Source organism: Eptesicus fuscus, chromosome 24 (assembly GCF_027574615.1).
Source record: "Eptesicus fuscus isolate TK198812 chromosome 24, DD_ASM_mEF_20220401, whole genome shotgun sequence".
NCBI classification, from domain to species: domain Eukaryota; kingdom Metazoa; phylum Chordata; class Mammalia; order Chiroptera; family Vespertilionidae; genus Eptesicus; species Eptesicus fuscus.
The window spans coordinates 7,263,498-7,289,372 of NC_072496.1; the positions used below are offsets into that span (position 1 = coordinate 7,263,498).

General features: G+C 44.4%; 1 protein-coding gene across 4 annotated transcripts in view; it reads left to right on the top strand.

Annotated features, from left to right (window-relative positions):
- Positions 1 to 56: 56 nt before the first annotated feature.
- Positions 57 to 25,875, top strand: part of AIDA (axin interactor, dorsalization associated) — a 30,123-nt gene continuing 4,304 nt past the window's right edge. The window contains exons 1-8 of one of the 4 annotated variants that reach the window (XM_054713125.1): positions 57 to 383; positions 7,614 to 7,683; positions 13,926 to 13,979; positions 14,232 to 14,300; positions 14,423 to 14,477; positions 22,739 to 22,802; positions 22,960 to 23,066; positions 23,941 to 24,063. In XM_054713125.1, the coding sequence (XP_054569100.1) occupies positions 274 to 383; positions 7,614 to 7,683; positions 13,926 to 13,979; positions 14,232 to 14,300; positions 14,423 to 14,477; positions 22,739 to 22,802; positions 22,960 to 23,066; positions 23,941 to 24,063 (652 nt within the window). In that variant the 5' untranslated portion in view covers positions 57 to 273. Of the gene's footprint in view, positions 384 to 7,613; positions 7,684 to 10,427; positions 10,483 to 13,925; positions 13,980 to 14,231; positions 14,301 to 14,422; positions 14,478 to 22,738; positions 22,803 to 22,959; positions 23,067 to 23,940; positions 24,064 to 25,875 lie in introns of all 4 variants that reach the window. The other 3 variants (XM_054713122.1, XM_054713124.1, XM_054713123.1) reach the window with 3 other exon arrangements.

Sequence of the window (25,875 nt, forward strand, 5' to 3'; positions counted from 1 at the left end):
GGGAGCGGGGGCGGCCTCAACCTAACGCGGGGGCGGGGCCTCGGGGGCGGGGCGGCGGCGGGGCGGCCGCCCGCCGAGCCGCCAAGTTTGGCTGTGGCGGCAAATGGGCTTGGGCGGCTCCTCGGCGGGTGGCGGCGGCGGCGGCGGCGGCGGCGGCGGCCGGAGCGGTTCCTCCCGGCCCTGTTAATGTCGGGGCCCGGCCCGGGGAGGATGGCGCCCTAGAGCCCGGCCTCGGCGGGGCAGGGGCGGGAGGGGGACGGGCGGGCACCGGCCATGTCGGAGGTGACCCGGAGTCTGCTGCAGCGCTGGGGCGCCAGTTTTCGGAGGGGCGCCGACTTCGACTCCTGGGGCCAGCTGGTGGAGGCGATAGACGAGTATCAGATGTGAGTGACTGGGCGGCCCGGCCCGGCTGCGGGGGCCGCCTCCCCCGTTCCCGTCGGTCTCTCCCATCCCCGTCCCGGCGGCCAAGGCTTCCTTCTCAGGGTGGGGCCCCGCGGGCACCGGGGCGGGATCGCCCGGCCCCCCGAGCAAGCTGCCCTGGACACCGCGATCCGCGGGCTCCCGGGGCTCCCTCGCCCTTCTCCCTCCGCCTGCGCCGGGCCGGTCCCCATTCAACAGGTTGCCCTGGTCTCCCCGGGGCGCCTTCCCCATCAGGCTGCCTACTGAGTTCCTCCCCGCCCCCCCTCGTCCCCCCGTCTCACGGGTCCCCCGCTTGCAGTTTCCTTTCCTCCTTCCCCCCCCCTGCCTCTCGCATTGAGGTTGCCGCCCCTCAATTTCTCTGTTAGAATCTCCGCGGGGTGGGGTGGGGTGGGGTGGGGTGGGGGGGAAAACTTGGGTGCTCTCCGCCCATGTTCCAGGCACGAGTGGCTCTGTGCACGGTGCCATCCTCCCCCCCCCCCACTTCACCCCCGTGTGCAGGACTGGAGGGGACCCACTGGTGGCGATGGAGAGGGGCGGGGGGGGGGGTGTGCCCCTGGGAAGCAGCGAGGCCAGAGGTGCCTCACCAGCCCAAACTAGGGGTCCCCCCCCCTCTCGCGCCCCCTCTCCACCCATCCTTCTGTGCGGAGAGCCCTGTTTTCCCAGTGCACCTCGGTTCCGTTTCGGTTTCTGGGACTGTTATTTGCTCAGCGGTGCAGTGTGGGTCCCACCCACCCACCCACCCCCTCGCTCGGTTGCTCTGGGTGGAGTCCGCGCAGGATGTGAACAGAGAAGAGAGCAAAATGTGAATTAATAGACCACGCACGGGAGCGGGCCCCTCCTCCCTTTCCTGTGTAGAATGTATAGCCGCCGGGTGCGTGTGTGTACCAGTTGCTTTGATCAGCCCCCAAGTCCGATTTCTTTTCCCTTTCTAGTTTCCCCTTACCCCCCCCCCCAAAAAAAAAGTAAGATTTTTTTAAAAATTATTATTACAAGACAAGATTTACGTCCATAGAAAACCTTGCTTAGATTCTTAACACATTTTTCCTGGAAATAACTGGCTGCTAAAATGCCACTGCAAACTGTTGCCATTAATTACTTCTTGGGTTAAAAGCAAGTTATTGTTTGAGGCTGTAGGGAATATGAAACCATGTGTGTGTAACATCTCTCCCCCGCCCCCCCCCCTCAAGTGTCTTCTGGGAAGAATATAAGATTGGTACTTGGAGGATCTAAATTCTTGGTCCTTTCTCTACAATAGTTATTTGGGTTTTTATGTGGCCATTCGGTTGAATGTGTACATGTTCTCCTTCCCCATCTTACTGACTTTGAATTGGCTGTAGTTTCAGAAGGCTCAGAAAACAACCCTGCTCTGGGCCCTTTTTGCCATGCATATCATTTGATTTGCACTTGCACTTGATATCACTTGCTCTTGCCACTACTCAGTGAGGATATTATTCTCATTTTACAAAAAGAGGAAACAGAAGCTTGGGTTAAGCAGACCACCTAGGGTCTCAATACTATACCGCTGAAATCTGAGGTTTTTAAAAAATTCCCAATCCTGTCTGCTCTACTCCATAGTATTTAAGGTGCTTTATTTAAGATGTGTCGTGTATGTAATTTGGGAAATTAGATTTTCTTCATTACCAAAGAACATGTCCTTCCATACTGTCGCCAGTTAGGCAGAGAGCACCTATGTGTATTCTCATTCTGTGTGTTGGCCAGAATTGCAGACCCGGAGGTAGCAAGCTGCCTCACGGTGAAGTGGTGGGACTTCGCAGCTGTTGGCTTTGAGCAGCAGAGCTCCCAGTGGGAAGTGGACAGTACCATGTCCAATTGGAATTACAAAGGAAAGTGGAATATGCAAGCTGTTTAGCTAGCACTGGGTAACCGGCACATACAAATCTGCTGTTGGACCTCCACACTAGCTTTTTATTTTATTTTTTAATATTTTTAATTTATTTTTTTACAGAGAGGAAGGGAGAGGGATAGAGAGTTAGAAACATCGATCAGCTGCCTCCTGCACACCCCCCACTGGGGATGTGCCCGCAACCGAGGTACATGCCCTTGACCGGAATCGAACCTGGGACCCTTCAGTCCGCAGACCGACGCTCTATCCACTGAGCCACACCGGTCAGGGCCACACTAACTTTTTAACTTGGTCATTTAGAGTGCTTCTCAGATTTTAAAAACTGCCAGCGTAATGATTGACTTAAATTCTGTAGCTGTATAAAAATGAGGCTACCTATAAAATGAGGTTGAAATGTTCAAAGCAGCGCAATTTACAACAGCTAAGATCTGGAAACAGCCCAAGTGCCCATCAGTTGATGAGTGGATAATAAAGCTGTGAGACATTGACCTCATGGAATACTATGCAGCAGTAAAAAAAAGAAGGATCTCTTACCCTTTGAGACAGCATGGAGGGACCTGGAGAGCATCATGCTAAGTGACATAAGCCAGTCAGAGAAAGACAAGTATCACATGATCACACTCATATGAACAAAATAGGTCCAGAGACAGAAGCATGGACCAAACTCTGGAATCTCAGAGGAAAGGTGGAGGAGGGTGGATGGGTGGGAAGAGACCAACCAAAGACCTTGTATGCATATATGCATAACTCATGGACACAGACAGTAGGGTGGTGAAGCGTAGGGTGGGCAGGCTAGAAGGGGTCAATGGGGGGAAAAGGAGGTATATGGAATACTGTCAACAATAAAGATTTTTAAAAAGAAGGGAAAAAATAAAAGGTTGAATTTAAAATTCATATATTCAAAAAGGAAGGCGAATTGTCTTTTTTGTTTGAATTATCTGCGAGGAAAGGCTGCAGAAAAGAAGACCATTTGGGGGCTACTAAATGATGTAAAAAAGAATTGACAGGATATAGTCACTGACGGGATATTGAGAGTGAAGAAGGAGGGAGAGTCTAGGATAACTGGCATTTCTCACGGGGTAGGCAGCAATGTCTTTATTTTTTACTTATTTTTTATATATTTTTATTGATTTCAGAGAGAAAGGGAGAGGGAGAGAGAGAGAGAAACATCAATGCTGAGAGAGAATCATTGATCGGCTGCTTCCTGCACACCCTCCATTGGCGATCGAGCCCACAACCCAGGCATATGCCCTTGACTGGAATCGAACCTGGGACCCCTCAGACCGCAGGTTAATGCTCCATCCACTGAGCCAAACCGGCCAAGGCAGCAGCAATGTCTTTAAGGTCATACTACCTACAGGAGTGAATTTATGTGAGAGGGGTGCTCAGGGGGAAGAATGATCATGTTTAATATTACCATAATGTAAGATACTATAGTGTAAACAGTTTCATCACTCAACAAATGAGAGCTAGGGGAATAAAGACCAGTATGATTTGATTTCCACCATCAAAGCCCTGATTGTCTAACGGGAGGATTTCAGAGTGAACTGGGCATTGCTATTACCGAAGTGTGAAAAGAAAGTGCTGCCACATTGCTTGCTGTTTCCTGAAGATTTTGGTTTATGGCTTTTGTACTTTTTTCTGGAACACTTTTTCTGTCCACCCCCACCCGCTCGACTCAGTCTTGCACATTCTACCCCACCAGTCCTGCTTAAATGTTTTCATTGTAATTAGCATCATCTAAAATACATTATACTTTGTACTAGAGGCCCGATGCACGAAGATTCGTGCAAGAATGGGCCTGCCTTCCCCTGGCTGCTGGCACCGCCTTTGCTCTGGTCAGAGCTGCCTTTTTTGCTCTGGCCTGGAGCCGCCTTTCCACCTTCCCACACTGCCCAGAGGCCCGGAGCGGCTGGGGTGGTGCGGAACGCCTGCGTTGTCACCATGGTGATGACACAAGTGTCCCGCCCCACCCTGCCCCCAGCCTCTAGGCGCCTGCGTGTGCAAATTAACCTGCTATCTTTGTTGGGTTAATTTGCATGCTCACTCCTGATTGGCTGGCGGGCCTCACGAAGGTACAGTCAATTTGCATCTTACTCTTTTATTAGTGTAGCTATTTGTTTGGTGTAGTCTCTCTCCCCACTTGAATGTAAGCTCTTTGAGAGCAGGGTATCCAAGCTATACTTAGTGTCCAGAGCAGTGCTAGGCTATCATCAAATAATTCCTTAGTTAGATATTAGATAATTATCGTATTCTATTGAATGGATAGATTCAGTAGTATGCTGTGGGAACAGAAGAGAATTGATGCCAAAATACTGTTGGAAGGTTTAAACAAATTATTATGGCAAAAACAAAATTTTTATCCAAAATAAACATTGTTGATGAAAATAAACTCCATTTAGCAGGTGACCTCTTTCAGCAAGCTGGGGGATATGTGACTCCTAACTTATGGTAGAGTGGTATGGAGTCTGTTGCTCAGAATCAGATATTTCTCAAGAGGTCTTAGTCTAGCACATGGATGCTCAGTAAATATTTGTTAAAGTGAATGGGTGAGTTTGATGACCGAATAATACCTGCTGTTAATCACCTTTACTGTCTATAATAATAAAAGCATAATATGCTAATTAGACTGGACAGCCCAAAGACCTTCCGGACGTCCTTCCAGATGACCTTCCAGATGAAGCCGGGGCTGCGAGGGCCGAGGCAAGCTGCTGCAGCTGCAAGGGCTGAGGCAAGCCACCTCGGCTGTGAGGGCTGAGCCCCTTGCACAAATTTTGTGCATTGGGCCTCTAGTGTCTTATATCAGTGCTACTCAGAGTGGTCCACAGATCGGTGCTGGTCTGCAAACTGCCACTGGTCTGCAATGAGATAAATAAAGGAATTGAGATTTAAGATTTAGAAACTATAGCAATTTAACATCTGCACCATCATTTGTATTGTATTTTATAGAAGTATTAGTCTGGAGCAGATTGGGGGGGAAAGAAGTGGTCCTTCACTGAAGACAGTTTGAGAAGCACTGATTTCTGTCACGGATTGCTGTCACTCGACTACTTGTTTATGTGTTTAAAGTATAGTTAAAACTCCCCTTTGAGAATAGTCCTGTTTTATCTGTAGGAAGCACTGTAAGGTGAGTGTATTCTCTAGAGAAGAATATTTGATGGATTTCTCACCTCTACTAACAGAATGGCAACTCTTGCACCTTGCTCGTCTGATACACAAAAGTATGTGGATTTTCCCTCAAGGGACACAATCATGTCTCACTTTGCCTTCAAATGGTACAATCATTTATGGATTTAGCAAATTATTGTTTTTGTCTAGGTTTTAAAAAAAGTTTAAAATAGCCCTATCCGGTTTGGCTCAGTGGATAGAGCATCGGCCTGAGGACTAAAGGGCCCCAGGTTTGATTCCAGTCAAGGGCACATGCCCGAGTTGTGGGCTCCATCCTCAGGGTGGGGCGTGCAGGAGGCAGCCGATCCATGATTCTCTCTCATCATGGATGTTTCTCTCTCTCTCCTTCTCCCTTCCTCTCTGAAATAAATAAAAATCTATATAAAAAAATAACTATTGAGGTTTAACTTATATACCACGAATTCACTCATTTTACATAAGCAATTAAATGAATTTTTAGTAAATTTTCCAAGTTGGGGAGCCATCCCTACAGTAAATTTTATAACATCTTCATCACCCGAAAAGACCCCTGTGCCCATCTGCAGTCACTTCATATTCCTACTCAAACCCCAGCAACTGCTAATCTATATTCTGTCTCTAAAGATTTGTCTTATCTAGACATGTCATGTAAATCGCGCCATCTAATATGTGATCCCTGTTTGTGGCTTCTGTAATGTTTTTGAGGTTCATCCATGTTGTGTGGCATGTATCACTACTTCATTCTTCTTTATGCCAAATAATATTCCATTGAATGGATACACTCCTTTTTGTTTACCCCGTTCATCAGTGGGTGGACATTGTGGGTATTTCCACTTTGGGGCTGTTATGCATAATGCTGATGCTGTAAGCATTCGTGTACAGGTGTTTTTGTGTGAATATATGTTTTCAGTTTCTTTGGGAATATACCTAGGATTTTGAAATTGCTGGGTTATATGATAACTGCTTAACTTTTTGAGGAATTACCAAAGTGATTTCCACAGTGACTGTACCATCCTACAAGCAACATGTGAGGGTTCCAATTTCTCCACATTCTTGCCTACACTGTTATTTTTCTCTCTCTCTTTAAAAATTATACTCATCCTAGTGGGTGTGACATGGTATCTCATTATGGTTTTGATTTGTATTTCCCTAATGACTAATGATGAGAGAGATATTCATGTGCTTATTGGCCATTTTTATATCTTCTTTGGAGAAAAGTCTGTTCAAATCCTTTGCCCATTTTTAAGTTGAGTTATTTGTCTTTTTCTTTAGTTGTTAAGAGTCAATCCTGTGTTTTTGCTGCCTCAGAAATCGCTTTGGATCTTCCCTGTTGAGTTGTACTAGTAGCACAGCTTCATCCTTGAAAATTCACCCAAGGTCTCGCTGCTATTTGTAATTTTGATGATAATTGGGCAGACAATGAGTTTCATGGCTGATTGGTGGAGTTTTCTTTATTTTCCATGAAAAATGTTTTCCAAGTATAATTTGGTTGGGTATTGCCACTTTGGCATGGCTGTAATGTGGACTAATCTTACCAGCAAATTAACAATAGACTGATGAAGTGTCTCTGGTTGTACTGTTATTGGTGCTCACCGGAAGTTTTAAGCAGCATCTGGACAACTGCTTATTGGCTTGTTCCAGAAGAAATGTATGCGTACAAAAGAAAGTTGGATTACATGCCACTTGAGGTTCTTCCCAGCTCTAAGATTCTGTTTTTACTGTGTAGAGCTCAAATTTGTCCCAGTGAAATGCTCTGAAAATTATATCTTATTTTAATTGTCATTGTATAAAAAGTTTGATTCTAAAGATAATGTAGGTTTATACTTTGAAACCAGAACATAGTATTATTGTACTTCATTGTCTGGTTTTTTAAAATATTAAAATTGTGCCCTGGCCAGTGTGGCTTAATTGGTTGGGCAGCATCCCATGCACCAAATGGTTGCTGGTTCGATTCCTAGTTAGGGCACATGCCCCTGTTGCAGGCTCGAGCCCCAGTAGGGGGCATGCAGGAGGTAGCCAATTGATGTTTCACTCTCACCCTCTCCCTTCCTCTCTCTTGAAAAATGTATAAATAAATAAAAAATTTTTTAAAAATAAAAGATTGAAGTTGCTTCACGTTGTTGCACTTGAGATATTTTGCTTTCCTTCAGTTCTAAAGAATATATGTTTTTTCTTCTTACAGATTAGCAAGACATCTACAAAAAGAGGCCCAAGCTCAACACAATAATTCTGAATTCACAGAAGAACAAAAGGTATCATAGAATAATTGCCAGATATGTCAAATTCCAAATGAACAGGGTTCCGTCTTTTGATTCCATTAAGCAAAAACAAAAAACAAAACTGTTATACAAAGAATGATACTGATGATGCTGTGCTGAACATTGTGATCACAAAGAGATACCACGTGATTTGCCACTTAGTGAACTTCTTACTTCATGAATTTCTTTACTTAGCCATTTAGGCTTTGTTTATCTTTAGTGGAGATCATCCACACGTTGGTTGGGAGGGAAGTCCATAAACTGGAGTTTGATTATGAGTAATTGTGTCTTATTTTTAACTCTGAACTTTCTTAACTTCTCTACCTCCTTTCAAAACAAAACAGACATCCCCCCAAAAAAAGTCACCACTGAAAAAATTAGTTCAATAGTTTGACATAAGATTCTGTCACAAAATAAATGCATAAGATTGCAGAATGTTTCAATGGTGCTCTTTCTCCTTGAATTAAAATTTTAATGTGTCATGTTAATTCCTTGTAGAGATGATGAAAAATAGGATGTTTTAAGAAGCTTTACTTTAAAGAGTGAGATGAAGTGGGAAGAAACAATTCCCATTTTTTCCTGGCTCAGAGTATCTAATGTAAAATCAAATTTTAATCTCATAGATAAAGAAAAAAGACTTGTGTCAGTTTCCCTTCATCTCTTAAGAAAACACATTGTGAAAACGATGGTGACTTAATTTGCTTGAATTCTTTTTTTGTGCAAAGAGTGGGAGTGGGAGTGATTTTTTTTTTTTTTTTTTTTGGGTAGACTTTTTAAGGAAGCTGAAACAAATTTATTTTGGTCCTTAGGCCTTGTATTCATTTGAGTGTTATTTATAGGAGTTTGGAAAGGAAAAAACCCCTAAAGATTTTGGTTAGCCATATTTCTTACACAAGATAGTATATTTGCATTTTAAAAATATTTAGGATCTACATTATCTAATGTACTTTTTTTGTGTTGAAAAAGAAAAAATACATTGCTACAATTTAAAAGTGTACTGTTCTCTTTTTCTTAATAATTACTTATACCCACAATAGATTTAAGATATTTAGGATTTGCCGAAACCGGTTTGGCTCAGTGGATAGAGCGTCGGTCTGCGGACTGAAGGGTCCCAGGTTCGATTCCGGTCAAGGGCATGTACATTGGTTGCGGGCACATCCCCAGTGGGGAGTGTGCAGGAGGCAGCTGGTCGATGTTTCTCGCTCTCTATCCCTCTCCCTTCCTCTCTGTAAAAAATCAATAAAATATATTTAAAAAAAAAAGATATTTAGGATTTGAGCCCTTGAAAATAATTACCGTAAAGGAAATGATTGGTTTGCTTAAGGAACAAAGACTATATGCTTTATCACCTCTGTAGCATTTGTGAAAACTATGTAGGAATTGATTAGGAAGTGATCAGCTGGTTTCACAGTATTGAGAATTAAATGACTGCCATATTTTATTTTTATTTTTCATTTTTTAAAATTGATTTTTAGAGAGAGAGAAAGGGAGAGGGGGAGAGAGAGAAACATTGATGTGAGAGCAAAACATCGATCTCCTGTCTCCTGTGCACTCCCTACTGTGGATCAAGCCCAAAACCCAGGCATGTGCCCTGACCGGGAATTGAACTGACAACCTTTTGGTGCACAGGGCAATGCCTAGCCAACTGAGCGACACTGACCAGGGCTGACCCCCATATTTTAATCACTTATTTGCCTTGAGTTACTAATATGTTTTGTCTCCAACATCTGCTGCTTAGGTATAAACCTATGAGCAACATGACCTCAAATATAAAGTGATTTGACCTAAACCTTTAAATTTAAAAAATGCCATCAAGAAATGACCTTTGCCTGTACCTCCTCTTATCCTGGAGGCCTGATTTCTGAGGTGCTATTTATGATAACTGCCTGGAGGCGTTTGTGGCTGCTGGTGGTGGCCACAGAGAGAGCTCATGCCTGCCTGCCTATTCCTTGGGCTTAGAGAAGGACCCCTAACTCAATCTGTACTACATTATTAATGGAAGGCCAAGTTGTATACACTTACACATTCAAATTGCTTTAAAAAATACAGGTGAGACATTCACAACAGGGGAAAAACTCTCCTAATGACATATAGGCCTTATTTGAATGTCACATAAGGAAGAAGTTGCTAACAGATTAGAAAACAAAGATTTCCCAGATCTGATCTGGAGAACACTGGCTCTGAGAAATTAATAGATGTTACTTGAACAGAGAGTTTGTTACTTGTCAGGGCTTTTAATATGCCAATGTGTATGTTGAATTTTTTTCCTCTTTTTAAAAATGTATTATTTAGTTAGTTAGTTTTGTATGTTGAATTTTTAAAGAGTTTGGATAATGAAATATTTCTTAAATTCATTTGTTTTTGGAAGTCCTGCTCCAAACATTTCATTGGGTCTAGTGTTCTGAAGAACATGTTGTGGGAAATTTTGAAACCAACTGTTAGGTCTGCAAAATGAATTGGATGCTACACCTGGAACATAAGGCAAAGTAGGAGAGAGTCAATTATGTTTTCCTCAAAAGAGGAAAATGGAAACTGTTCCCTACATTATTCTAAGCAGACTTGTTCTTTATGTTTTCCATTTGAATTCTATTTCTAAGCTTTTACTGTTTTCAGTGTTTTTGTAGCCGTGATAAATTTGAGAATTATGGCAATCATTCAGTAGTTGGTGGGACTTTGAAAGGAGATTTTAAAGAAACCAACCATATTTCTAAAATGCTTCCTTTATGTGCCCTGACCAGGTATCGAACCGACAACCTTTTGGTGCACAGGAAGCTTTTTGCTTTCTAGCTCACAGTAAGCTTTCAAAATTATTTGATGAATAAATGCTTCATTATTAATCGTAGGTTATTGATATTTATTCATATATGATTATTATTTTAAGGTAAGAGAAATCCTAATTTTTGAGAGCATAAGTTATATACATCTCCACAATATTTATTTTAAGTCTAAAGGACTCTAAAACAGATCTACTGATCCCTCAAAACTTTACTAATTGGTGATAAAATATTCATAGGGATTTTCTAATCATAATATCCACAAAGACTTCCGGTGGAAAGTAAGAAAATTTGTGATTCTTATTTGATCCTCCCTCATTATTAGTTGACTTGGCTTTCTATTCCCAATAGTTTTGTCATAATAACAACTGGGTTTAGTGGCCAAACAATAGCTGCCAAAAGCTTTCATTCCATTAAGTTCCCTACTTTGGTGTAGTAGATTTTCTCATGTAAGTTTCTGGGCAGAATAGAACATCATGTCTCATGATGCTTAGAAAGTCTTTTTCTGTTTTGAGTCACATTTGGTGGTAATGAGAATTCCAGCACTAATGCTTGTATTATATTTCTAGGCATCCCCTTTCTCCTGCCTCCCCCTTCGCTTCCTCCCTTTCCAGCCTCCCCCAGCTAGAGAGTAGATGACTAGCTGTTCAAGTCTAAAAAATTAAATCTGGATTGAGACTATACTACTTCAACTGTGTATTTTTAAAACCTATTTAAATTGAATACATTTTAGCAAAATTAATGTAGCTCTTTAATTGTCTAATTTTGATTCCACCTTTTTTTTTTAACTTGCTCTTTTTGGAGTTGTCAGTTTCCCTAGCAACAATAAACTAAAATAGCCAATATTCTGAAAATGAGAACATTTACCATTGCATATCATATCAGGCATGAGCAATTAATTTGAATGAAGTGCTGATAATTTAAATCTTTCTAAATTTAAACTTCACTTACCCTCAATGCACATTAGTTAATAGTCAGTACTTACTCTGGCACAAATGACTGTGCTTCTCCGTCATTTTTGTGTCCATTTGTTTCTAGGAAAGGTGAAAGAAACAATTACAGTAGCAAGCACTGGATTTTGACACCAATAAATCCTGCATGTTTTAAAAGTCATTGTTACATCTGAAAATGATAGTGTTTCACTCCTCTTTTAATACTGATGTTGGGTGTGGTCCCTTAAAATAGTTATGAATAATGCCTATTGGTATGTTGCCATAGTTCAGTAGATTCCGGCTAAAAAGCTGTTGCTTCTGCTTAACTTGAAGAAATGTTCATTTTAAAATAGGTTATTAGTGGACTTATAGTTGTTAAACTACATTTTACTTTAAAAGTTAAAAGTATCAAATCAAATGGATTTTAGAGTAAAGAAGGAAAAGGAGTTAAGTAAGATTTTTATATTAAAGACTTGCTCATTGATATATCTCACTTAATACAGACAAAATCCTTGTTAAAAGAACATTTTTGAAAGAACAAAAAGTATGGCCAAATGGTATTAAAATAAATGTATTGCTTTTTAATATTTTGTATAGAAAAAATTTTATATCCAGGGCAACTTACTTAACCTCTGTTTAATTTTCACATCTATAAAATGACTGTCTCTAACTGATAGAATTATAGTGAGGGTTAAATGAATTAAAGCTTATAAATCACTTAGGAGAGCTTGTCCGTAAGTGCTCTATAATTGTTAGCCATTACTACTCCTATATTATTTATGTTTAACATTATTTATTAGTTTGTCAGAGTTGAGTGGTATATTTGAATAACAATGATTAGATTTTTTTTTAGAAAAGATTCACTGATTTCTATGCAAAAGCTATTTGAGATGTTATATAAATCTATCTTGAATCCTTTTGCGCTTAACATATTTAAATGCAATCTTTAAATGTAAATTTTCAGAATGAAATTGGGTATTTTCTAAACTCTTATGTTGGGATTGAAAGGAATTTTTAGATTGTGGAGATAATTAAATATGGTTACTTATGCATTAGCCAAGAGCCACATCTTGCTTCATAGTGGTTTATTTTGTGAGTTGCTGTACCAGCTTTTTATTATTGATATAATAATTGCAATAACACACACTAGCCTAAGCACCGGGGCCAGGACGGTACTTGTTACTCCTCTTTGCTCCTCATTATCTTGCAGAGAAAGCTGACAAAAGAGAAAACCACCATATTCAACTAACATTTATAAATTTAGAAAAACATGTCATTTGTTTGCAGAATAGTTCATTGTGAAGGCACTGTAAATATTGTACAAAGATACTTCACTTTTACGGTCTAGATTGATTTCTAATAAAAACTTAAGAAATGTCTTTTTTGGAAGGACTTGAAAGTATTGATGGGCATAATTCGGCTGCCTGCTCTTACAGATCTTTCTTCTGTGGGTGTCCTCCTTTTCATAGCCTCCCGAGCCATTCACGTTCTCGTTTATTACCATTTACTTGGATACTTTAAATAACCTGACTGATCTTACCTTCAGTCTTTTACCTTTTCTACTTTAGCCTATGGATTCTGTTGTTACAACAGTATTCTTAAAGGGCAAATCTGATTGTCATTCTGTGTTCAAAAACCTCCTGTATAATTTACTGCTAAAGTAATGACAGATTCCTCAGCTAGTCATTGAAAGTCCCCTTCAGAATGATGCCCCCATCCCCAACACACACACACACACACACACACACACACACACACACACACACACTCTCACACTCTCACACTTCATACTTCAATTTAGTTTGGGACAAATGAATCATGACAATTTTCTAAGCTTTTTTGTTTTAAAATCCTCCCAGTCACTGGATCATATAGTCTTGTCCTGTTTCTTCAGAACAGACAGTGGCTTACTTTGCTGAATCTTATAGAATCAAGTGTCTCTTCTTTAGATTACAGTGATTCTGTCCATGTCGTATCTTATACAGTAGAACCTGAGCTTATTAAGGTCAAGGACTATGCCCTGTCACTTAATATGAAACAGACCTGACTGTGAAAATTGCCACCATTCATCACAAGTACTAATTTTGCTTAGTAGTGCCTATGTATTTAGTTATGTAAGTCATGATTGGACTTAGTAAAAATTAAATTATATCATGCTAACTTTCAGATATTTTAACTTTTAACTCCTTTAATGAATTTCAGGCTTTATGGAGGAAAAGAGAAGGCAGAACTTGGGAGGGAACAGGTTGGAAGTCCTTTTCATTGCCCTTTAAATCATGTCATAAAGCTGTCGTCAAAGTAAACTTAATTTAAAATTGGTTGTGGCACATTCGGACTCCCTCTTCGCAGCCCTTTGCTGCCTGTTTCTCTTCTTTAAAATCTGTAAGTCGCTAAAAAGAAGGAGAATTCAACTTATTTTTAGAAATTATACTGGCACATCCTTTATCAATAAAAATTAACTGGTGATTTTGACAACTACTAGTTAATAGTTACAATGTTTGGTATTTATAGCTTTTTCTTTTTCCTACAGAAAACCATAGGCAAAATTGCAACATGCTTGGAATTACGAAGTGCAGCTTTACAGGTAAATAGGGTTTTGCCCCTCTTTCTGATATAAGGAAACCACCAACTGTTAGGTCTGCAAAATTAAGGAAAAGAAATTATTTTGAACTATTCTAATGAAACATTAGGCATGACTGCTAAGAGCAGTATTGTCTCAGGAGGGTTTTATAGCAATAAGAATTCATGAGTTAAGCTCATATGAAAATATTTATATTCATTTTTTTATAAACTAGAAATAAAAGATATAACTTTAATTTTTTTCTGTTATTATTAGTCTGAATGTTCCCAAAATACAACAACAAACAAAAATCCGCTTCAGACTTGTCATTTTTCTACTTTGAAAGTAAGAAATAGATTCATTTATTTTGGCTACTTTTGGACTATTTAGTTCTTGCCACTTAAAAGACGTCGGGTATAATTAAATATTTATAGTAAAAAGATATAATATGCATATTTTAAATTCAGTCCACACAGTCCCAAGAAGAATTTAAACTGGAGGACCTGAAGAAGCTAGAACCAAGTAAGTTCATTAGATATATTAAGCTAGAACCAAAAATATTCATTAGATATATTAAGATGATTTAGCATAAATGCTTATTTGATTTATTTCTGTTACTATTTTGTCCTGTGTGATTTTTTACCCTTTTATAATTCCTGTAGTACTTATAGTAATTTTTATTTGGTTTACCTTTATTTAGAATATGAAAAATTTGATTCTGGGTTGTACTTGCCTCACCTATATGTTTTAGCCTTTATTTTGTTTTAATCACTGTAACAAGACTCCAGTTACTTTGGTAAGCGTTTGTAGTCATGTCTACTGGAGAATTTAAAATTATAGTCATTGATGCCCATTTATACCATGACATCCAAAACTACAGTCCAGTTGTTTGAGCTGCTCTACAAAATATTTTTTTTGTTGTCCTCATTTTCTTTCCCTTCTTGAAAGCTCTTTTGAAGTAAACAATTTCTCCAACTGTTTTGGTGGTTAGGATGCTGCTAAATAAAGCTTTTTTTGCTGGTTCAAATGAATGGTCTCTTAGAGAAAATGTTTGCAGTCTAGGCAAAGGCACAAGCATTGAATACCACCATAGTCCATTTTAGGGCATTTTCATCACCCCAAAAAGAAATCCTGTACCCAGTAGCATCCACCCATTTTCCCAACTCCCCAATTCCCAGCCACTGGTTTAATTTCTGTCTCTCTAGATTTGCCTATTGTGGACATTGCTTATAAATGGAATCATATAATATATGGTCTTTTGTGACTGGCTATACATACTATTGTTTTAAGAAAAGCACATTGGTAGCTTTAATGGTTATTTAATGATTATATAATGTTTCTAAAGAAAATTATAATCAGTTTCTCAATGATAAGCATAATTAGGACTTTGGCCCCTTATTTAGTAACTATTTTTTATTAGGTTTTTGTTTGTTTGGTGTGTTTTTCCCCCAGTTTGTTTCCAAATAAAACTTTAAAATCAAATAGATATGTAGGATGGCTGTAAAGTGTTTATCCTTAGGTCTTTATCATCTCTCCCTCTAAATGTGTCCACTTATTTCTCCTATTGCCTGAGCACTCAGGTAAACCCACTCAGTTGCAGTTTGCTAACTGACACGTGCCCATGACCTCACAGCTTATAAATGCCAGAACTGTTGTTTTGTTTTGTTTTGTTTTGTTTAATCTTCATTGTTGAAAGTATTACAGATGTCCCCTTTGTTTTTGTTTTTTCCCCCATTGACCCCCTCCACCCACACATGCCCCTCCCAAGCCTTCACCACACTATTCCAGAACTTGGCATTGACCAGGGTTCTGAGTGGCCCCAAAGCCTGTGTTTCCTCCACTGCACTCTATATTATACCTGTAACGTTAGAATATCGACATCAGTCCTAAATATCAGAGTGCTCCAGTTCAAGCTCCTGAGAGGTTATTGACACACATGTTAGAAGATTGGACTAAAATCTGCATTAATCTTCTATTTCTTGTGTTTTTGTTTGCTTTTTATTTTTATTTTTTAAGATTAGGGGTAGGAATGGAAAGGAAAGATAGCATTATTGGGATTCATTCTGTTATATTTTGAATTTATATAGTTCTTTTCATATGGACTTCTCCCTCCTTGGTACTTATTAGCTTTTTAGATGACTTTAATTTGCTCTTGCCTATTGTATCTCAGTAGGATATGCTCTGTAATTTTGATTTGATTAAAGCTAGGCACTTGTGAGTTAATGATTGTATCAGAATCATTTTCTATAGGTTGGTGTTTGATATGTTTTAAGTTAAGTGTACTTAAACCAGCCTCTGCCTCTTCTAAGACTAAGAAAATTAATGAATGACTGTACCTTTCAATATGTGGACTTGGCTGCTTTATTTTGCTAATGTATTTTTCCTTCAAGGTGTTTAAATCTCTTGATAATCCTGTCTGAAATATACTAAAACTAAGATCTTGAAAGTACTAGTCGTTTAATTTTCTTGTGTTAATCCTTAGTAATATCAGCATATCACATTTCAGATCCCTGCCACTTCCCCTTTGCTTATCCAGTTCAGCTGCACAGTCCGTTCTATTCCTTGAACAAGTCAGACTCGTTCCTGCCTCAGAGCCTTTGTTGTTGCTCTCGCCCGTTCTCTAATACTTGGAAAGCCCTTGTCCCAGAGCCACTTGGGACAGTTCCTCTCATTCCAGGTCACAGCTCACGCATCTTCTAACACGTTAGTTGTGAAGGGCCTACCATGTCCACCTTAGCTGAAGTTCTCTCCTACTCCACTCGCACAGCCTTCCTGTTTGTGGCCTTTATCACGCTCAGCGCATCCTTGTTAACTTGTTGGCTCATCTCTTGTCTGCTTGTCCTCACTGTGGCCTAAGATCCATGTGTGAGGGCAAGAACCCTCTGTCTTGATCACTGCCATATCTCAAACATTATGGGGCATTATGGACATTCAAGGCACATTTGTTGAGAAGAGAGTAAGCGGAGGGTAAGGGTAAGAGCTGGAGGGAGGGAGAGAGAAAATAAGAATGAATGAGAATCTAGACACAGTCTCAGATTTCTCTCTCACTGAAGGACTGAGTAGGGGTGCTATATTATATTATAAGAAGTCTGGTAAACACATCTCACTCCTGTGGAAGTCATATAATTGCAGTCTACACTGGATTTCCTCCTTTGAGATGACAGCACGCCATACCTATTTTAGCTTTAAGCTGCAGGACTCCAAAATTAGGCTGAATAGGATGAATGTAAAATCTTGGGAACGTTTTGGATTGCCCACTTAGGGCCATTACTTCACCTTCATATGACTTCAGGTAATTACTGGAAACCCATAAGGCTAGATATGAAGCACATACTTATAGCACCCCTCCAACGTAGGCAGAAGAGTAGAACTCCTCTCTGTCAGTTTACATGCCAGAACGTAGTCATGGAGCACAGCCATAGTCCAGGAGGTGGTGCCATAGTGTGTGGTTTCAGACTTCCCTTGAGGATAATTCTTTCTTTATGTTTGTGTGCATGTATGTTATGTATATGTATGTATGTATGTATGTATGTATGTAATAACCTTTATCATAAGTGATAATGTTTATATGTATGTGTATAATACGTGTGTGTATACAGTAAACTTTATATATGAAAATTATAACCAGATTTACCAAACTTTACCAGTTTCATATAATTGAGGGGGAATCTAATCAGGACATAGAATAAGACATGTTCATGTACCTCTGATGTCAATCTTTAAATGTCATACTCCAGGAAAGAGGCATTACTTGTCTGTTCCTATGTCTCACCTGGGACTTTGTACATAGAACTATTTGGGGATTTGTTTTCCATGAGGGCTTTGAGGCTCTGGAACTTATCCTCTCCTTAGAGAGCTGACAGTACTTTGAAATTATCAGTGGCTGGAGCATTCTACGGATATTTCCATTTGCTAAGATCTGTAAGTCCATGGACAAATACATGATAAGATTGGCAATTTTCAAAAATTTTTACTATGCAGAGAAAATTGATTAAAAATGGTCATTTGTGGAGAAACCAAGATGGCGCCATAGGTTAAACACCTAACCCGCAGCCGGGCACAACAATTTCAAAAATACAACTAGAGGTCAGAACGGTCATCGTCCAGAACCACAGGAAAGCTGGCGGACTGAAATGCCCACAGCTGGGGAGAAGGAGAAGGCCACGGGGACAGTCGGGGGAGCCGCAAAAGCCTGAGGTATGGAGAAACGGACGGAGACACGAGCACGCGCGCCTGCGGGGAGGATAGAGCCGGAGAGGAAGGGGCGGCTGACGGCCTGGCCGGCGTTCACTGGCAGGAAGGAGATAAAGGCTCCGGATTGCGCTGAGCGCCGGCTCCGACTGCACTGAACCCCGTTCTGGGTGAAACCCTGGGAAGCCAGGCGCAGGCTGGGGGAATGAATCTGGGCTGTGGGGCGCAGGCACAGAGGAGCGGCGGAAGGCAGAGCTCCAGAGGCGCGCGCAGGAAGGGGCGCAAAGGACGGACTGTTGCCTGCGCCACTGAACTGCCCTAGCGGGAAGGAGACAAGGGCTCCGGACCGTGCTGAACCCCAGTTCTGACTGCACTGAACCCCAGTTCCGGGCGAAACCCTGGGAAGCCAGGCACATGCTGGGGGAATGAATTTGGCCTGTGGGGCAGAGGCACAGAGGAGCGGCGGCTCCAGAGGCGCACACGGGAGGGCGCGCAGAGGAGGGACTGTTGCCTGCGCCACTGAATGGCCCTGCTGGGAAGGAGACAAAGGCGCCAGACTGCGCTGAGACCCAGTTCCAACTACATTGAAACCCAGTTCCAGGCAGCGGGCGAAACTCCAGGGCGCGTTTCTCTCAGAGGTGTTTGCAAGGAATACAGAGGGACACAGACACAGGAGCTTCATGTCTCCTGCACAGCAACTCTTCCTAGATAGACAAAGAGGGTCCTCATGGACAATTGGCCTGGAGGACAATTCCTCCTAGTGACACCAACAACAATCAAGACTTAACTGTAGATACTCACTCAGTTTCGCAACTGCGCCGCCCCCGCAGGCCGCCCGGCCCGGGGCACTGGGGACGCCGCGGCGGCAGCGGCTTCCGGAGCCCGGCGGCCGCCCAGCGCCCATCCCCGCCGCGAGGCCCCCGCGCGCCTGGTTCCGCGGGCCGCGCGCCCCGCACAACGGACGGAGGCCCGGGCACCCTCTCCGTGCACCTCCCGGCGCCACTAGACCTCAGTAGAGTTGACTGAATTCAAGGGATTAAGAAGAACAAATTGGGGAATTCGAAAAAGATGACGGCGGAGGTGAAGGCTGATGTGTTGCCTCACATGGCAGTTTCGGAAATACAACTGGAACATGGACTAGTGAGGGTGGCGACTGCTGCTCGCGTCTCCCCAGACCGGGCGGCTGCTCCTCTCAGTCAGCACCGCCGCGGGGGCCATGGGCTCGTGGGCGCCGCCGCAGCTGCGGTGGCGGCGGCCGCGGACTCGGCGCAGCAGCTCTCTGTGAAGGAAGAGACCATCTTTCTGCAGGAGGGGCGCATCCGCGCCACCGACCTGGCCGAACTGCGCAGTGAGATCCTCAAGGCCCCGGAGGCCGCCAACACCGATTTGGAGGATTCTTAGGAGTTCTCATCTTACATTCAAGCCCTTTAAGCCATTTTGACAGAGGAGAATCAAGAAGGCGGCTAAGTTAAACAAAGGAACTGCGAACTCCACCGTGCACAGCAATTTCAGGGGCACGAATGGAGGACAGAGCCTCTGCCATCCAGAACTACAGGAGAGATGGCTGAATGGTAGATTTATAGCTAAGAGGGAAGAGGAAACCAGCGAAATCGGAGGGGATGAGGTGTGGAGGCGCGTGGGTCTGGTTGGTGGCGGGGGAAAGGGGCTTTTGTTCCAAACCTAGGGGAGATTAGCTCTCCATCACACTGAAATCCAGCTTCTGGGGACCCGTGGGAGACCCAGATGCCTGCGGGGAGAGGCGGGACTCTTGCGGAGGTGCCAAGCGCCCCTGGGTCTGGGGGAGGCCGCGCTCCCCTGGGTCCGAGTGAGGCCAGGGGTCAATAGATCCAGTTGAGGCCTCGCGCATCTAGGCCCGGGTGAGCCCAAGTGGCCCTGGGTCTGGGAGAGGCCAAGCGTCCCTGGGTCCGGGTGAGACCATGCGTCCCTGGATCCGGATGAGGTCTCGTGCACCTGGGCCCGGGTGAGCCCAAGTGGCCCTGGGTCTGGGAGAGGCCAAGCGTCCCTGGGTCCGGGTGAGACCATGTGTCCCTGGATCTGGGTGAGGCCTCGTGCACCTAGGCCCGGGTGAGCCCAAGTGGCCCTGGGTCTGGGAGAGGCCAAGCGTCCCTGGGTCCGGGTGAGACCATGCGTCCCTGGATCCGGATGAGGCCTCGTGCACCTAGGCCCGGGTGAGCCCAAGTGGCCCTGGGTCTGGGAGAGGCCAAGTGTCCCTGGGTCCGGGTGAGACCATGTGTCCCTGGATCCGGGTGAGGCCTCGTGCACCTAGGCCCGGGTGAGCCCAAGTGGCCCTGGGTCTGGGAGAGGCCAAGCGTCCCTGGGTCCGGGTGAGACCATGTGTCCCTGGATCCGGGTGAGGCCTCGTGCACCTAGGCCCGGGTGAGCCCAAGTGGCCCTGGGTCTGGGAGAGGCCAAGCGTCCCTGGGTCCGGGTGCGACCATGTGTCCCTGGATCCAGATGAGGCCTCGTGCACCTAGGTCCGGGTGAGCCCAAGTGGCCCTGGGTCTGGGAGAGGCCAAGCGTCCCTGGGTCCGGGTGCGACCATGTGTCCCTGGATCCAGATGAGGCCTCGTGCACCTAGGTCCGGGTGAGCCCAAGTGGCCCTGGGTCTGGGAGAGGCCAAGCATCCCTGGGTCCGGGTGAGACCATGTGTTCCTGGATCCAGATGAGGCCTCGTGCACCTAGGCCCGGGTGAGCCCAAGTGGCCCTGGGTCTGGGAGAGGACAAGCGTCCCTGGGTCCGGGTGCGACCATGTGTCCCTGGATCCGGATGAGGCCTCGTGCACCTAGGCCCGGGTGAGCCCAAGTGGCCCTGGGTCTGGGAGAGGCCAAGTGTCCCTGGGTCCGGGTGAGACCATGTGTCCCTGGATCCGGGTGAGGCCTCGTGCACCTAGGCCCGGGTGAGCCCAAGTGGCCCTGGGTCTGGGAGAGGCCAAGCGTCCCTGGGTCCGGGTGAGACCATGTGTCCCTGGATCCGGTTGAGGCCTCGTGCACCTAGGCCCGGGTGAGCCCAAGTGGCCCTGGGTCTGGGAGAGGCCAAGCGTCCCTGGGTCCGGGTGCGACCATGTGTCCCTGGATCCAGATGAGGCCTCGTGCACCTAGGTCCGGGTGAGCCCAAGTGGCCCTGGGTCTGGGAGAGGCCAAGCGTCCCTGGGTCCGGGTGCGACCATGTGTCCCTGGATCCAGATGAGGCCTCGTGCACCTAGGTCCGGGTGAGCCCAAGTGGCCCTGGGTCTGGGAGAGGCCAAGCATCCCTGGGTCCGGGTGAGACCATGTGTTCCTGGATCCAGATGAGGCCTCGTGCACCTAGGCCCGGGTGAGCCCAAGTGGCCCTGGGTCTGGGAGAGGACAAGCGTCCCTGGGTCCGGGTGCGACCATGTGTCCCTGGATCCGGATGAGGCCTCGGGCACCTAGGCCCGGGTGAGCCCAAGTGGCCCTGGGTCTGGGAGAGGCCAAGCGTCCCTGTGTCCGGGTGAGACCATGTGTCCCTGGATCCGGGTGAGGCCTCGTGCACCTAGGCCCGGGTGAGCCCAAGTGGCCCTGGGTCTGGGAGAGGCCAAGCGTCCCTGGGTCCGGGTGCGACCATGTGTCCCTGGATCCAGATGAGGCCTCGTGCACCTAGGTCCGGGTGAGCCCAAGTGGCCCTGGGTCTGGGAGAGGCCAAGCGTCCCTGGGTCCGGGTGCGACCATGTGTCCCTGGATCCAGATGAGGCCTCGTGCACCTAGGCCCGGGTGAGCCCAAGTGGCCCTGGGTCTGGGAGAGGCCAAGTGTCCCTGGGTCCGGGTGAAGCCAGAGCCTGGGTCCGGGTGAGGCCGTGTGCCCCTGGATCCATCCGGGTGAGGCTGGGTCCCAGGCCCGGGTGAGACCACGCGCCCCTTGGGTATGGGTGAGGCCACGTGCCCCTTAGTCCGGGTGACGCCGTGCCCCTGGGTTCGGCCGAGACCAAACCAGAGGGAGTCGGACCTCCGTTACCGCCATTTGTCCACCATCCAGAGCTGGGGGGTCAGTGCTGACATGTACACATAAGGAACTACTGGACATTGAAATTGAGTCTCAAAAGAACTGTTGGTCCAGGGGGAAGCTCGCTACAGACTGATTCATTTGCCTGTCAGCATAACTATTATTGCTCGTCTCACATTCAGTGCTTATTAGTATATATCTAGTGACATATGATCTCGCTCATCTAGGGGAAATGATGAACAACATAGACTGAGGAACAAGAACAGAACCAAAAGCAAGGAGGCATCGATCGGACTATCGGGCCTCAGAGGGAGGATAGGGGAGGGTAGGGGGAGGGTGGGGGGAGGGGGAGAGTTCAACCAAAGGACCTGTATGCATGCATAGAAGCCTATCCAACGGTTAAGTTCAACAGGGGATTGGGGCATGCGTGGGGAGAGGGGTGGGATGGGAATGGGGGGATGAGGACAAATATGTGACACCTTAATCAATAAAGAAATTAAAAAAAAAAAAAAAAAAAAAAAAAAAAAAAAAAAAAAAAAAAAAATGGTCATTTGTGGTAAAATTTTAAATTTGATGCATAGAATAATTCATGTTCCTTTCTCTTTTTATTCTAGTCCTAAAGAATATTCTTACCTATAATAAAGAATTCCCATTTGACGTTCAGCCTGTCCCCTTAAGGTAAAGTAAATACTCACCAATATTTGTTTTCTTATTTTACACCTATTTTTGTCAACATAGTTTATATCAGCATCTTACCTGGGAAGTGAGCAGCTGGGAGGCTTCCCTAGAATACTTGGTTTTGTAGCTCATTATACTTCTGTCCTTTTGCATGTAGAAGAATTTTAGCACCTGGTGAAGAAGAGAATTTGGAATTTGAAGAAGATGAAGAAGAGGGTGGTGCTGGAGCAGGGTCTCCTGATTCCTTTCCTGCTAGAGTTCCCGGTGGGTATCTTTGTTTTAACATAGTCATAATATAATCCCAGGTCAGGGTGTTGGGACTGATTTTGGTACTCGCTAGTGGGGAGTAAGACACCTCCAAAGCCCGTGTCAGTCTGAAGCAAACGTTCATGGCCATGTTATTGGCAGGAGCTGTTTTAGAAGTGTGGTCTGAAAGTACCTTCTGTGTCGGGGCCCCCAAGACTGTGTCGGGGGCCCCTCAGGTTTGGTAATTCGCTAGGAGGACTGAGCATATAGTTGTACTCACCGCTATAATGTATTGCAGTGAGAAAAATACAGGAACAGAACCGGCAAAGGGATAAGGTGCGCGAGTAGGGAAGCCAGGTGCGAGCTTCCGGGAGTCCTCCCGGTAGAGTCGCGTTGTGATTAATTCCCCCCGCGACGAATGGGAGCAGCACGCGGAGATGGGTTCTGTCGGGGAGCACAGTGGGGACTCCGTTCCCGAGCTGGTTCTGGGGCCGATCACATAGCCACCCTCTGCCGAGCACTGGCCGATCCCTCCTCCCAGAGGAAAGCAGGTACTCAGCATAGACCGCGTTGTTTGCCCAGACAGCTGAGGCCCAGTGGCTGTTCTTATCAGGGGGTGTGGGAACCCTCCCCAAATCCAAGTTCCCAGACACATGCCCAGGGCTGACCTTGCAAGCCGGCCTTTCCCAGAGTGACAGTCTCGTTCCTGCTCTGTTAACTCTTTCCTGTTAACTGTTATGGTGCTTGTTTAATTAATCAAATTGTGGTTATTAAACCTGGACCTGGAGGTGGGGGACGGGGGAGGAGCGGTGGATAGAAAGCAAATAACGTAAAATATTTACTCTGAAATTTCCAGTGGAGCTCATTTTTATTGCTGTTTCTCTGTTACCAGGTACTTTATTACCAAGGTTGCCGTCAGAACCAGGAATGACGTTACTAACGATCAGAATTGAGAAGATCGGTCTGAAAGATGCCGGGCAGTGCATTGACCCCTATATCACAGTCAGTGTAAAGGGTAAATAACTGTGTCTGCATGTTTCCCCTCTGGCGAATTTTATAAAACGGTGTTTCTCATTGGGATAAATGGGGGGACTCTCGTGTCTATGACAGCTCATTTTTCACTCATTCTACAGTGAGGCAAGATCCCTGAGAAGGGGGCATCATTCCTTCTCTGAACATTTCTGAGAGATTTACTAAAAGTATTTTCCTTTTATAACTTACACTCATGTTTGCTTTCGAGGTGTTTTTTTTTTCCCTGTGTCTTTTATTCTTCAAATTCCATCAAGGGTGCTGCCTAGACATATACACTGTCTTCACAGCAAAGACATCCTTCAGGAAACAGGTTTAAAAAATGTCCCCACCTCCCAAGGGTGTGTGGTTCCCTTTGCACAGCCGTGCTCTCCTGTCCCCTTGTGCCTCCACTTGAGGCCCTCTCGTTCCTGTCCAGGGGAGCCCTTACAGGGAGAGCCGTGCCCAGGTGGGCGAGAGTCAGGGCGTCGATGACTCATCCATGGAGAAGGGAAACAGGACATATCCGTAAACATCCACACCCAGAACGCAGTCCTGGGGACGCTAAAATGTGTGTGTTTCTTGTCCTGAGCTATGTTACCAAGGTTATTAAACATGGTTAGTCTTAGACTAACACATTTTTTGTGTCTACTATCCAGTGATTGATTCCTTGAAAACAACTTTTTCTGTCTTTGGTTTAAGAGGGGAACCACAGCAGTTGAGTTCTTTTATTGCATCGCCAAGCATTTTATACAGAACTTGACTGTAAAGCACTCAGTGGCCTTTTAAAAATAATTATTGAGTGATTGAGAATGAAGTTGTCATACTATTATTCAGAAATGACCACACAGTTAACCCTTTGCACTTGCTTGCTTTTTTCTCGATCCCTTTATTCTACTCGGGATTTAATTTTTTAAATACCCCAGATTTTACAAAGCACGGCAGTAGAATAAAAAACTGGAGTTTCTTTTCATACAAACTTATTTATTTGGATTTTTTTATATTTCAAATCATTGATCCATTCAAAGAGTAATTTTAATCTCGACATCTGAGTGCAAAAGGTAAATTTAATCCACAGTTAATCTGCAGTTTGAGGCAAATCAATGAAACAGATATGGGCTGAAATGAAATGGGGGGAACTTTCACCAATGACAGGAATAAATTCAGACCCATGTGGGTTCATTAGTACCAAATAAAAGAAAAAGGAGTTTGGCCACAGAGGAAAATTGTAACATGGAGAAACCACGATCCACAGCACTAGTGCTGTGCTACTTTATCTCTTGATGTGCAGTTATCAAGTCCATGGTCGACTGGAAAGCATTTGTACCCGACCTTATTTTATAGGCCCTTAGCAAAGCTGCATATCTCATTTGGGAAAATACACTGTGAAACACACAATGTCATGATAACGTGATAGGTATTATGTTACCTTTGCATACACGTGGGACTAAAATATGTTTTTGTGTAAATATCTCTAGGAACTGAAATAATTAAATGTGCTAAATCGTTTTTAGTCCCCTAAGATGGGCCTGTGGAGTGAAACACTGAGGAGTCATTAAGCGCGTCCCCATTGAATTTGATTAAACTGGAAGATTCCCGGCTCCAGGAAATGAAAACCATACTCCATACATAGTGCACCATCTGGCTGTTGTAAATCAGGTTATGTTACAGCAAATGGAACCAGAATGTAGGTCATATACATGCAAAAGCATTCACGTATGGAGAGGTTTCATTGGCAGGTTTCATGTCCGATTGGTCCTCCGACTTGAATGTAACGGGGATTCTGATAGTGGTCAGTTCACAGGCCTTCCCATGCCAT